We start from the raw sequence: 14749 nt of genomic DNA on the forward strand, positions 1-14749 counted from the left end.
AAAACTAGAGCTCTGTCTAGTAAAACACAAGTCGGCGTACTGGTTTCCTCAAGTCCCTATCCTTGACCACATAACTCTTTTTCTCTTGCTAGTGTTATCACTGTTAACATTGTTATCATTTTGCTATTTACCATATAAGTCTTGAAATATGTTGGATTTTTCTTATGAAACTATTTTCCTATTTTGCCATCACTAGCATACCTCTTGTGAAAAGCATTGGACATCAGTGATAAGACGCATCCACAACATTTTAAAGGACACAACCTAACAAATATGTGTAATCCCTCACATTTATTAATATTCAGATATGGAATACTACTTACCTGCAATGTTGTCTGATCAATAACTGCAGTAGTGGTAAGTGGGGAATCATCTGGTAGATCAAACGGAACCTCAATGTTTTCCTGCAAATTGCAAAGACTGTTATTTCCACTTTCCATTTAAAGAGGCTAATATACATATTCTGATAATCTGACCACAGCACGTAAGAATTGAATTTAACACAAGTTCTACTCTTTAAAGTATTTTAGAGTACACAATATATTAAACAATACATTTTATCATCGGCATGAGGGTAATTCCACTAAACAGTGCATTGATTAGTATTAGGATTAAGGTTAGCTAGGGTTAGGGTTAGCAATAGTGATGTCGCGAATATAAAATTTTCGGTTCCGCAAATGTTCGCGAACGGGCGAACCTCCAAAGACTTCTATGGGCAGGCGAATTTTTAAACCCACAGGGACTCTTTCTGACCACAATAGTGATGGAAACGTTGTTTCAAGGGGACTAACACCTGGACTGTGGCATGCCGGAGGGGGATCCATGGCAAAACTCCCTTGGAAAATTACATAGTTTTAATCCATAAAGGGCATAAATCACCTAACATTCCTAAATTGTTTGGAATAACCTGCTTTAAAACATCAGGTATGATGTTGTATCGATCAGGTAGTGTAAGGGTTACGCCCACTTCACAGTGACAGACCAAACTCCCCGTTTAACGCACCGCAAACAATCGCAAACAGTCCATTTGCACAACCGCAAACTCCCCATTTGCACAAGGTTGGATACCAAGCTAGCCATGTCCCGTTCCTTGTCCTCAGTGATGTCATTGAAGGTCTCTTCCTCCACCCAGCCACGTACATCACCAAGGGTCCCCAAAAGGTGACAACAAGCCCAGTGGGACGCCTGCTGTGTTTGGTCTTCCACCTCCTCAAAGCCACCATCCTCCTCTGACTCCTCTTCTTCAGACTCCTCTCTCTGTGTTGCCTCTCTCTGCATTATTATAAGGTGTGTTAAGTAGTACTATTCCTATCAGTTTAATCCCTGTTACGTCCCCTATCAGGGGACGTGTATATAAGGCATCGATTTTAGGAAACGGGAGATGGAAAAAGATGCTTGGTCGGTCCTATTCAGGAAGCTCAGAAGCTTGACTTAGAATTTGCAATCCTCTGTGCCAGTTTGGCGAATAAACCACATTGTTTTAGGGTATATTGTCTGAAACAATATACTTTTACTACTAATTTAAATTATGTATTACTGCATACAATTCTTTATCTTTTTAATGTTTTTATTTATTTTTGTTTAGCCTGTGGGGATTAATAGCATAAATACATTTCACTCATAAACAGTTAATTAGATAATGAAATTATGTTAATAAAAAAGAACCTGAAGTGTAAAGTCACTATATTAAAAAAAAGTGCAAAAGAGACAGGCAGACAGATAAGATAGATAGATAGACAGATAGAAAATCAACACAGTTAAAGTCACTATAGCTTGGCTATTTTAGTCTAAATTAATATAATGCTGCGGTTACTGAATATGGTATGATAAGACAGCACCTAACCAGATCATTATAAAAACATATTCAGTTACGGATAAACAAAGTTTTTTGTAATTTTAATACATACATTGTATCATAATAAACACAGTGTAGATGACAGGTTTATTTTAAGCTATGCAGGGATGGTAAATAATAATATGCTACTGTTTTCAATTATTCAGGTTTTTTGCTTTTCAATGATTTGCATTCAATGTCTTTTTTTTCTTATTTTATGTCAAGCGGTTATATAAAATGCTTCGCAAAGTATTTTGAGATGTTTTCAAAAGCTGAATCAGTTTATTAATTATGTATAATATGACAGCATTCTGTAGCATCTATTAGTGGAGTTTACACCATAAACTACTATTTGTAATAATACTGTGGTTACATATATTTATATGTTACCATGTATTGAATATTTTGGCATCAGGGTGTTTAAACTTCTTACATTATATTTATTTTCAAACAAAAATCCAGACAATATAATGGTTTTGATATTTTTGTTTTTTTATGTGAACACTCACCTATTTTATGACCTGGATAGTCTGGGCCCCCAGAACCTCTACCCTTTTCTTTTCCTTTTTAAATCTATACTCTTTGTATCCTTCCCTTTTCATAACCCTTAACTTGAGTTAAGATTGAGTTTCCCGGATTGTTACACCTCTCTCTGCAAATTTATATAAAACCTTTCAATGAAGAACTAACTTGTCATTTCTATAATTTGAGGAAGTTGATATATTATTAATGCTTACGACATCATTTGCAATACTGTTATGCAAAGCCAAATCAATAAAACAAAAACTCTATTGGGGGAAAAAAATCCAGTTGACATGAAAAACATGTCAAATTCAACAAAATATTAACATTTCTGTCTTCTGATTCTGAAAGCCTTAGAAAGCACACCAACAGAGGTAAATACTCAGCTTGGCTTCTCTGACAACATAATAATTATATCTGGCATTTAGTTTGACTGGTGAATTTATTTACCAAACATTGAAATTAACAGATTTCAGGCTAAAAAAGCCAAATTCAAAAATAACTAGTAACATTGAGGTTTCTTGTAATGAGCCTATTGTGACTTACATTTCACAAATTCATTGTTGGCTCTCTAAAGCTCATTATTCCAAGAATAACACCCTCATTTTGAAAAAATACGCTACATTGAAAAAATCTGGGAAGATAATTAATTGTACATACATTAGCTACACAAGTAATCAAAAGTACATCACAGATCTTTTACCTCATTAAACCTTTCCATTGTTGCACCAAAAGTCCTCTTGTAAAACAGACCCTGCAGACGTTCATGCACATAATTATGACAGAGTTCCTCAAAGTTTGCTGCCCTCTCCTTCTTCTGATGCCGTGGATTCTGAAATCCAGGGATATCGACCACCATAATTGAAGCCAGCGTCAAGAGACTGGATGAAAAGGACCTGAAACAAAGAACATTCCAAAGTGTTTCACCAATTCATTCTTAAACTGTGATTGGAATAATTTTTTATGATCAAGTCAATGGCCATTTGATCTTCTTTTTTTACATATGGCCAGCGCTGGATTACACATTAAGTGGAATAGGATGCTGATTTGGGCCCAGGTTCATGCAGGAGCCTCATGGGCACCTGCCTAAGATATAGAGCTCTATATGTGAGGGGTCCCTCTCCAAGTCGGCAAGGAGGTCAATAGCCCTGCGCCTCCACACTTCATCAAGGTAACTATATAGTCTGCACCATTTCAGCCTCCCCAGCACTTCTTAATAACTCAGAGCATCCCAACCAACACTCTCAGACACTGAGTGAGTCCGGGAACTGTGAGGGGCAAATGGTACCCCAAACTATCCCCAGCACAGCATCCCCCACAATACTCAGTCACACTCAGACTCCTCCACACTTAAAATTCAGCCACCACAGGGGGGCAGAGCTAGCCACAGAACAAAGAAGATACACATGCTGGGTGCTCCCAAGAGAGATAGCTAAAACAACCAGCCTAATAGCACCTAAAGCGTTTTATACTTACCCGAAGCTGCTCTGGCAATTTTGAAAAGAAAACCAAGATCTGCAGGAGCGATACAGCCTCATCATCCAAAGATATTGGGTTTCTGTTTCTAGTAACAAAACTGCAGCGGCCTTCCAAGATGGTGTCCATGCAGGAAGATTATGACCTTGCCTCAGAGGAAAGCGATCAGGACGAACTTCAGTATACTACTGAGCAGCGAGATCCCTGGCAAAACCCCACCACCTGCAGACTGGGGACAGAAGTCTAAGAGAGTGAATCATGATACTCGCCCAGACCTTATTCTTGCCAGCAAAGCTGATATACAAAACATCCTGGCCGAGATGAAGGCCTTCTTTATGGTTGATATTGCGCTGGTCAGAGAGGGTATGGGGGTTCTGACATCCGGCTGTGGGTGCAGGAAGATGATGGTAACACTACCAGAGGCAAGAAGGATGACCTGAAGGCTGAGTTAGACAAGCTAAAGCAGGCCAACCTCACTATGGAAAGCAGATTGGCTGTCCTAGAGGACTCCAAATGGCAATGAAACCTGCGGGTCCGCGGTATCCCAGAAAACATTGTTGATAATGAGATACCGCACTACCTTTGCAGGCTGCTTAGCTCTATGCTTCCTCCAGCCAAGGCCAAAACCATTCACCTGGAAAACAGCTACCAATTACCAAAATCACCTAAAGCCCCAGCCAGGGTCCCGAAGGACTTAGTGCTCTGTTTCGAATTACTACAGTGCAAGTGGCTTATACAGACCTCAACCATGAATGCACCTGCCTATTAAGTGGCTTATACAGACCTCAACCATGAATGCACCTTCCTATCACTCTGAGGGCAAATACCTCACGTTCTTCAATTTTCTAAACAAGTCCTCCATGCTGTGGAGAAAATCCCTGCAACCAGTAACTAAGCTGCTGAGAGATAGGGGAGTCAAGTATCGATGGAGGCGGACCGTAAATTGACGATATTTCTGAAGCGGACCATCTCTTCAGAGAGTAGGATTTCCCTGCACCAGATGACTACTTACAATATGCACCAAATGCTACCCGGGCATTTGTGAAGACCTTCTTGGATGCCGACATCCTGAATGCTGTTCAGCAATTTTACCTGAAGCAGCGATGAGCAACTGAAGCGCAACTTCCCGCCGGCACATGAATCTCACCACGGGCATTGGTGAACACCCACTTAGCACTTTAGGTGCCCCATACCGTCAATTATTATGTTAATTCCTCTTCTGTTCGGCACATTTTCTTATTTACGTCCTGTATCTGACCCTTTCTATATTGCTACGAGTCAGATATGTACCACTTATTATGTTTTACCTAACGCTGTTCATGTTTAGCAGACTTCCCCAGCTGTCCTCTCCTGTGATACCCACATCGCCCTATGAAGCAATTAAAGTCCACTGTGTATGCTTAGCTTACTACATGGCAAGCAGCTTTAACCACAATTCAGCCGAAAGACAATCTTTCAGCTTTTGTTACCTGTTACGAAAACTTTGTTATTGTCTTTGATTTCCTTTGATTGCACTTAAAATGTAGCGTGCCATGCTTTACTATACCTTTTTATAGACTACAACAAAAATATAAACAAAAAAAACAATTAATTAAAAAATTCAGCCACCACACATAACAGCCAACTAGCACAGGCACACTCAGCCTTCATCCATACATCTCTCAGCCTCCTCTAAATATGCAAAACATGCATCCACTTCACACACGCACTCACACAACATTCAGTTTCCTCCATACACGCATGAGACACATCCACCAAACACACATATATAACACACATCCACCAAACACACAGCACTAATAGAAAAGAGCCAAGGGCTCTAGGAAGGGGCCATGATCTGGCCTCCTGCCTAAGGCCCTTGGCAATTTTAATCCGATTCTACATAAAGCACTGCCCCCTATTTTAATTGTATTCCAACCATGGTAATTCTATCAAAAATAAATGTATTCACCTAAATAAATAATCATATAAAAATGAAAACAGTAAACACATATAGGTTACTCATATTTTTCAGTTTGGAATTTAATTTGGGAAGTAAAGTCCAGCATGAGGCATGCTACACTGTCAACACAACATTGTAAAAATCGGTACACCATCAATACTTCATTTGTAAAATGTATAGCATAATTTTAATATCCTGATTGTGCAGCGTTCTTAAAATTTAGACATATGGTTTGATGTATCTAAATTCAATATTCTTTAAGGGATAACCTAAGACACCCTATTTATAAATTGTATTATAATGAGGCTGATTATCTTTCTATAAAACACCATTATAGCAACTATATAATGGTATTCAGTATATGAAATGGAACATTTTAATGTCTAAAATCACACAAGGATTAAATTGAATACATTCAGCTGATGTTAGCAGTCTTCGTCATTTAATTTTTTTGCTGCAAGGGATTAGCTTCTTAGATATTATCTGTGATATCACTTTAATCATCATTATTGTTGTTGTTCCAAATATCTGTTATTATGAGCAACCACACATTTTATCGTAGAAAATATTACAATCACTGCCTTTAAGGTGAAATACTACGTAGGAACAAACAGATTCTGTTACTTTTGTATTCACTTTTAAAAGAAGTGACTATTTATGCCGGACCTTTCTATTATTGTCATTCAACCTTAACATATTTCTAATTAAGCCTAAAAAATGATTTTTAATCCTTCTTAATGACGTTCCTAAACAGCGCCCAAAGAAAAGTCTATAACAGTAAAAAAAAAAAAATTAAAAAGAGAGAGATTTATTTTTATCTGTAATGCAATTTATACACACAAAATATACCTGTTGATAAGGGAAATGATTGCTGCAAACAACTCTTCGTAAAGACCTGCTGCCATCCCTTCTACGCATTCCACGCCAGTCATTTTATGCACTGTGAAAAAGTTTGACAAAATAATATAAATACGTTGTTGCAGGTAATAAGGAAACCACACGTTCCACAGATACATTCAGGGTATTCACAGGCAGGAGATATGCTCAAATACAAGGTCACACAGACTCATTGCAAACATGTGTCAGCTAGCAGTCAGAATGTGAACATATTTTTAGAGTGTTGGTTACATTTTGTAATTTTTTTATCATTTTAAAAAAGTTGAGCTGGGAGCACGGACAGTTTTGTCTAAATAAACCTGATGAAAAAGTCTGTTTTATTAAACAGTTTCAGAGTATTTTAGCTAGGGAAAATGTACCCCAGTAATTTAGGGCCCCCACCTTCAACATCGTTAATGGTAAATTTTCAAGCTGGACAGAGGTGGCAAGTGGTGTCCTTCAGGGGACCCCTTCTATTTAACATTTTTATAAATGATCTTGAAGACAGCATTGAAAGTCATGTTTCAGTGTTTGCAGATGACACAAAACTTTGTAAAATAATACAATGTGAGGAAGATGAGGATAAGTCAAGAATTGATGGTGAATGATTTACACAGTATAACAAAAACACAGTGATAAAAAATGTACAATTAAATGAAGCATATTGCTCTGAGGTTGACATATTTCTAATGGCCGTCATCTCATCTATGCCATCTTAGGACTGCTATAAAACAATGTCAGCTTACATTTTCTTGAACAGATAGCATAGTATGTTAACCCTTTTACACTGATGGTCATGAGTCAGCTGGCAAATCAATGAAATGACCTAAAAATATGGTGCTGTAAAAATACTTTAACACATAGACTATTACAAAATGGTTTGACTAGCTCCATAAACAAAGAGTCACTACTCATTTAAAGAGCTCGAAAGAATGGACCTAGTGGGAACATATAAAGTAGCAAGACACTTATCTAGACCACTATTGGAAAAAAAGTAGTATATCTACCTAAATAATTCAGTGGATAGTTAATATAATGTTAAACAAAAATCTGCACACCAGTCATGCCATAAGACTCGCTTTTCCCACAGAAATCCCATAACTGCAGCGATGTTAAAACCGCAAAGGATTCTGGGTGGGCATATGCAAATTAGTTTAACAAAGAATCACATTTTTGCCTCATTCCATTTTAAACATGGATTCCTTTTAATCTGTGTTTGCTGTATACAACAGCTTGAAACACAATATAGGAAAAGATGCAAAACCAGTGAACCACCCATGGACAGCTGTTTTGTAATAATTCAGGTAACACACATGATAAACTACCCAGCGAACTGTTTTCTGCTAAAAAAAAAATAAAAATAAAAATCATAATATAAAACAGTCGGATGGATGGATGGATTTGGAACAGATTTTATTTTATGAGACTCTCTTTCACTGAAACTATTTGAGCAGTTACAATATTACTTTGAACACTTTGTCTACATTTCCTGAACGATCCTGAAGAATCTGTCAAACTAGCATGGGTGGTTAGCTTTAAAAATGCAAACATTGCAGCTTGTATAAGTTACAGGATAGAAAGAAAAGGTGAAAAACCTATTGCAGCATCACCAAGTATTACTACATTAAGGACATTATAAAAGACAACATGCAGGAGGATGGTATTTTAACCAGTGGACGTCTGAAATGTTCTTTTTAAAACATTCATTAGTGGAAGCTGTCTTATCAGAAAATAACGAGTGCCCGGAGGGAACAGTGATTCTGGTGAAATGAGATGAAAGTGATTTTTAGACTCATAGTACAGCCTACAATCGACATTTAGATAATAAAATATGGTGTGCAAAGGAAGATCATTTTAACAATTTAAATTGTTTAACAATTTAAATGAAAAAAAGTGCGCACACATTGGAATCAGGGTATATACACCGGCCAAAAGCCTTAATCTTTTGCCAATTTCTTTGTTTCTACTTTTCAAATCCCATTAGAGCACATTCTGTACACCTGGGCTAGTTGCTAGGAAACTGATCTTATGCAGTCTTATGGGCTTTTTTTTCCTTGGCAAATATCACAAAATAAAAGTGCTGGCCATTAAACCATGCATGCCAAGGTCCTAAAAACACCCCTATTCACATGTTCATCCGTAACTATAGAGACAATTCTGAGGAATACAAAAAATTAACTGAACACTGCTGCTGTACCTAGAAAATTCAAATCTTAGTTGATTGATCAGCTAAAGAGCAGCTTTGTTTATTACTGACTGCTGATCGGGTCACCTCACCCATCATAGACCATGACAGTCAGATTTGCTTTTACAACCACTTTGCTCCATAACCCTAATACTTGAGTTTAAATCAGGTTCTAAATTAAGTATTAAAAGATTCAAGTCACATTGCACTGTACATACTTTATGTATCAGATTACCAACAGAAAATGAGTGAGAGAGAGAGATAGGACTTAACCCCTTAAGGACACATGACATGTGTGACATGTCATGATTCCCTTTTATTCCAGAAGTTTGGTCCTTAAGGGGTTAAAGAGGTTACTATAATAAAACAATTGGACAATGTTGAAGTTTATAGCATAGTTTAATTTATATTTTGTAGTTAAAAACTTTCAGATATTCATGGTATTGTGCATGCTGAGAAATCTTGCTGACTGATCTTTATAAAACATGTTGTATTTATCTTTGACTCTAAAAAGTAGATTTTGTCAGTTTATGAAATGTTTAATAGATACATATCTAGGCTGATGTCACATTGTAACTCTATGCTATAGATGTATTTTTATTGTGGAGAATGTAGGCTAATCTTGAATCTTTCCCTAACAGTGGCTTGTTGTGGCTTATATAGTGAGCAATGTACTGGCCACTCTGAGTTTCAAGGGGCTAACAATCATCCAGATCTCTACTGTGCGCTGGTGTTTAGTATTATGCAGTACTGATCTCTGCCGCCAGGTGCCCTGCTTTCTCTCGAAAAAAAAAACAAAAAAAACTCTACATAGTTTACATATTCTGCATGTGTTTTAAAAAGGTAGATGATATTTTCGAAACCTGCATGGTTAGTGATGTGGCACCATGACATAAAAACTCTATTTCATGGTTTGACTCCATTTGTGCAATACAGGATCTCTAATTCCAGTGCAGCTACATTCCTGGGCAGGGATTCTTGTTTTCAGCTATCGCCATTACTTCAGCTTCTGTCAATAACAGCTTGTCTGACTCTATCTCACTCTAAGCAAACACAACTGGCACATCCTATTCCTAGCTGCGGATCATTCTGGCAATGGCTTCTGGTATCCAGTACTCTTTTTACAATTCTCGTTAAGTTTTCCTTGTTTTTTCTGGTATTCTATTATATGTCTGGTTTTCTTTATGCTGGGTTTTCTGGGTTCATTCCTGTATTCCGTTCCTGGAATTCGCAGTTTCTTGGATTCCTTTAAATGTTTTTTTTTTTTATGTTACCACAACCGTTCCTTTTCCATTAATCATTTTGTTTCAGTCTGGTTCCTGCAGGCAGTTGCTCAAGTTCTCTGCCTTTTCTTGCAGGTAAGTGCTGTATCTGCTTTATTATGGTTCTTTTAGCATACATTAGGCAGAGTAGGACCTGCCAAATATGGGGTACATTGGCGTTGTGGCAGGCTTATGCAATGTATGATCATATAATGTAACTAAATCCCCATAGTTTTCACATATAGTGCTTAGTTATTTCTCCTCTTGTTTTGCCTATCATATCTTGTCTTGTTTTATTTTGTCTTGTATTCCCAGTTCATGTACAGTCCTGTCCTGCCCTGTTCATTGTTCCCTCATGTGTACATGTTCTGAGTTCTGCTTTCTGTCCTGCTCCGGTTCTGAGTTCTCCTAGTTTTGTCTTGTTTTCATGTTTGGTGTCTATTCTAGTCTTGCCTTGTTTCTGTACTGGATACATTCCTGCTGCAGAGCCTCCCTATTCAGCTCCTGGGAGGTCTGCTTATTTCCAAGCTCCAAGTTCCTGGGATCCGCTGTAGCTGCATCAGGGTCCTGGTATGTGGCCGCACAAACGCTGGTGTGCAACACCAGGGGGCGTGCGGTTACCCTGCTAATCCACTTCCACTCTGTGACTCCTACTTCAACATCATGCATACTGGGTCCCGGTCGTCCGACTGCCGCCCAGACAGTGTCTGGGTCCCGGTCACCGGACCGCCACCCTGACCACAACTTCAGCTTAATGAAATTATTGTGGTCTATAGGCCATGCCCCTGTAGTCTCACTACTCAATTATCTACCATTTAGGAGTTAAATCACTTATGTACCCTAGTGACACCTCCCCTGCCTGTGACTAACACAGCTTCTATATGCATTTCCTACAAATTAAATTTAAAAAGAGTCTAATTCGTTTTTAGTTTCAATTATTAAACTTTTTTTCTCTTAGTTTGTTTAATGAAGAAGTTTGTATCTCCTGCTCTGTGGACTGTAACATTCTCCTGTGTATGATAAACGTCCTACAAAAAGAGCTTGATGATATCTTCTAAAGTAAACACACTGTGCTGGAAGATCTGATTAGAAATTTTAAAACAAATTCATTTTGGCTATGTAAGAGATTTGGCTAGAACTGCAAAGTGATCTAACACCTAATGGGCAGAGAATTAAGCAGTGAGTGTACAGGGGCACATTTGTAAAGAGTACACTTGGCGCTTAACTGAAGTTATTTCATGATGTAATTTAGGGATTACATTAATTAAATTATATCATTTTAATATTAATGAGGGTAGTTAAAATGGTTTTCTAATCCAAGTCTCCCTGTCAGTTTTACCTTTTCTTGAAGTTACCAAACCATATGCTCTGGTACTTCTAGATAACTCTTCAATAGTTTGTCCAATTATGATGAGTAAATGTTTCACTGAACTCCAATTGGAAATAATCATTTGACCTTTCGGCACCAATATACACTATTTGCTCTTCCAAATATAAATATCACTTTCATTACTAGTTATTGGGAGACTGTTTGCTGACTGTGGATACATTCCAGGTATAAAAAAAGTGAAAGTGTGTATTTGACATAGCTTTGTGCAAATAATTAACTGATTTTGGAGGTGGTTTTCATTGTTCTTAGTTCTCTGTTAAGTGATTTGCCATGTGTAATTTGTATTATAAATCTTAGTTCTACTCTGTGTTCTCTAGCACTGTGCATTCCTAATAGAGAGTAGATTTGCAAACATCTGCAAAGCAAAATAAATTTAAAAAAAACACACAGGTGTCATAATTTAAGTTAAACAGTATCTAGTTGTACAAAATCTGGAAATATAACAATTTAATTTTCCCTTTCCATCTAGCATTCCAGTGTCACCAACATTGTGATTTATTTTTGACAAAATGCGTTTGCTGCATTACATATCCTTGAAAATTGGATGTTGTTTGGGGCACCAGTTCATAGAAAATACATTACAAAATATACTATTATATAGAGATAATCTGTAAAATTGTTTAGATTTTCTTTCAGAAGGAAAACATGTTTATACTAGAAAATGATAAAATGGCTTGATAGCATAATGCACATTCTAGATATGTAAAACCACCACATCTAGAGTAATAACTAAACAATGATAGCATCCACTGACTATACTGAGATCATATATATTGCAAGAAAATGTAATATGTATGTGAAGGTAGTTGATTTATTTTTTAGCAAAATAGTAGGAAATAATTGAAAAATCTGTAATTGAGAAAAGGTAATTAAAAGGAAACTTTGTACCTGACTTTGTGTCATCTTCCTGGTTCCCACCTCTTGCTCCCGATGTCACTTGCTCAATGATCTGCTTAAGGTGGTGTTTGAAGACAGCGGTGGAGAGTTCTTCGCAATCACATCCCAATACGTTAGCTGCATTATTTGCCCAATCAAATACCATAAATTGCTTCCTACCCACTGAAACAACAAAAACAGCAGTCCATTACTAGATACAAATATAAAAGTGGAGGAATGGTCAATTGAATGTGATTGTTGATTGCACTGGTCAATATGGGGATTGGCCTACTTTTATTACTTTAAACCAATGATCTCCTTAAGACCTTCAATACTGCATAAAACGATGAGAAATCTATTACAGTATTCTTTAAAACCATTGTAGGCTTCCCTCCATCCAAATCAACAAAACAAAAATACCACAACATCTGTTCCCTCACAGTAAGATTCATTTCACCAAGTAATCTAATGAGTTTGAAGTGAAAACACAATTTTGTAACAATTTTGTAAACTCTACAAACTTTATTAAGATCTGTTTTTGCTTGTACCTGCTAAAGTAATTGTATGTATGACAGACATATTATGTAAGATGGATTCTCCACTCCAAAAGTAAAAAAAAATCTTCACCTGAACTGCTTAGTTTACTACTTCACAACAATAATACACACAGTAATGTTTTATCTTAAACTACAATAAATGTGTTTGGAAATCATTTTGTATTAGTAAGATACATTCCATTCTTGCTCAAAATTAAATTTTTGTTACATGGTTTGTTAATAACAAGTCACCTAAAATTTTTCAGAACATCCAGGCTCCTGATCACACTCCCAATAAGATCCCTAACATTGAAGTGTACCTATTTGTCCATATTACATGTTGGAAGGTATGATACTATACTATACTATATTCCTAATAAAGGGAGAATTGTCAGACATTCGAAGTGAATTTCCAAATTAAAGGAACACTATAGGGTTAGGAACACAAACATGTGTCCCTGGCTCCCCCTTGCCTCCCTAAATATGGTAACATCTTACTTGTGTTCAAGTCTGTAGCTGCTGGCTCTGCCCCTGAACTGCCTCTGTCTACTGACCTAATCAGAAGTGGTGGTCTGAGCCAATCACAATGTGCCCCCATATGATTGGCTGAGGTAGTCAAGGAGGCAGATCAGGGGCAGAGCCAGCACAAGTGAAACTCAGCCCTGGCCAAACTGAATTAAATGCATCTCTATGAGGAAAGTCCAGTGTCTGCATGCAGAGGGTGGAGACACTGAATGGGAGTGCTGCACACTAGACAGGACTGCCCTAGGAAGCACCTCCTGCAGCCATCTGAGGAGTGGCCAGTGAAGTTATCCCTAGGCTGTAATGTAAACACTGCATTTTCTCTGAAAAGACAGTGTTTACAGCAAGAAGCCTGAAGGGAATGATTCTTCTCACCAGAGCAAATACAATAAGCTGTAGTTGCCCTGGTGACTATAGTGTCCCTTTAAGCTGAGTTGGAAATATCTCCAATTTAGATATGCTTCTAGTTCAGCTATATTAGTCTTAAATTTGACATTTACTAGGAATTCACATTGAATTTCTGATGATTCTTACTTTTGTTAATAACCTTGAAAGTGTTTCACTATCTCATATATGGCAAATATTTTAAGGATCTCAGACAATGTCTAAATCAGCAACTGAATAATGGTAAGTCATCCTTGGACTCTGGCAAGAAAGATACTATTTCCGCCACAGTGTCCCAAAAATGTGAACTTTTAATTGAAAATCCTAAAGTACTCAATATATCACATACTGTGAAGAGTGCAAGCCTTGGAGTATTGCTTCTCTATGAAAACACACAATCCCTGTGGCTCTCGATTATGCATAGATGAAATGACTACATTCCCCTATATTTGTTTTTCTTACTGCTGGATGTAATTCAGTTTAACACCATAGCACATATCAAAGAACTTCACTCTTGCAACATTTTGGACCAATTTTATCTCTATAGCTTGTTTTATAGCATTTTGGAAATATGTGCCTCAGCAGCCTGCTTAGCAAAGTTTTCATATGGCATTTTAAAAAGGAAACAGTATTTTTCTTCTGTACTTAATTTTATGGTTCACTTTCTTGGTAGAAACAGCAAAACAAATATCCATATATTAATAATCCAAGATAAAAGACCACTTTCATATAGTGCTGCAAAACACAATATAATAACGAAGTGGTAAGTTATTTAAATCATAAAAAAAATAAACAGAAAAGCATATGTTAAGCATGTTTATTGTTGCATATATTATTTTATTTCTACGGTGTATAAATTGGCATGGTTTGTTCAAGTGGATATTTTTTGCAGCCTTTGTAAGTAGTTATTGCTAATGTTATAGGCAAATAAAAAACAAATAAAC

At 37.0% G+C, this 14749-nt stretch overlaps 1 protein-coding gene across 3 annotated transcripts in view; it reads right to left on the bottom strand.

Moving 5' to 3' along the window:
* MYO18B (myosin XVIIIB) overlaps positions 1-14749 on the bottom strand; it is a 560248-nt gene that overhangs the window by 373144 nt on the left and 172355 nt on the right. For all 3 annotated transcript variants that reach the window (XM_063454642.1, XM_063454641.1, XM_063454640.1), the window contains exons 14-17: positions 12376-12546; positions 6624-6714; positions 3060-3252; positions 324-404 (exon numbers count right to left, since the gene is read on the bottom strand). In XM_063454642.1, the coding sequence (XP_063310712.1) occupies positions 324-404; positions 3060-3252; positions 6624-6714; positions 12376-12546 (536 nt within the window). The remainder of the gene's footprint in view (positions 1-323; positions 405-3059; positions 3253-6623; positions 6715-12375; positions 12547-14749) is intronic.

The sequence above is a fragment of the Pelobates fuscus genome, chromosome 5, assembly GCF_036172605.1.
Source record: "Pelobates fuscus isolate aPelFus1 chromosome 5, aPelFus1.pri, whole genome shotgun sequence".
Classification (NCBI taxonomy): Eukaryota; Metazoa; Chordata; class Amphibia; order Anura; family Pelobatidae; genus Pelobates; species Pelobates fuscus.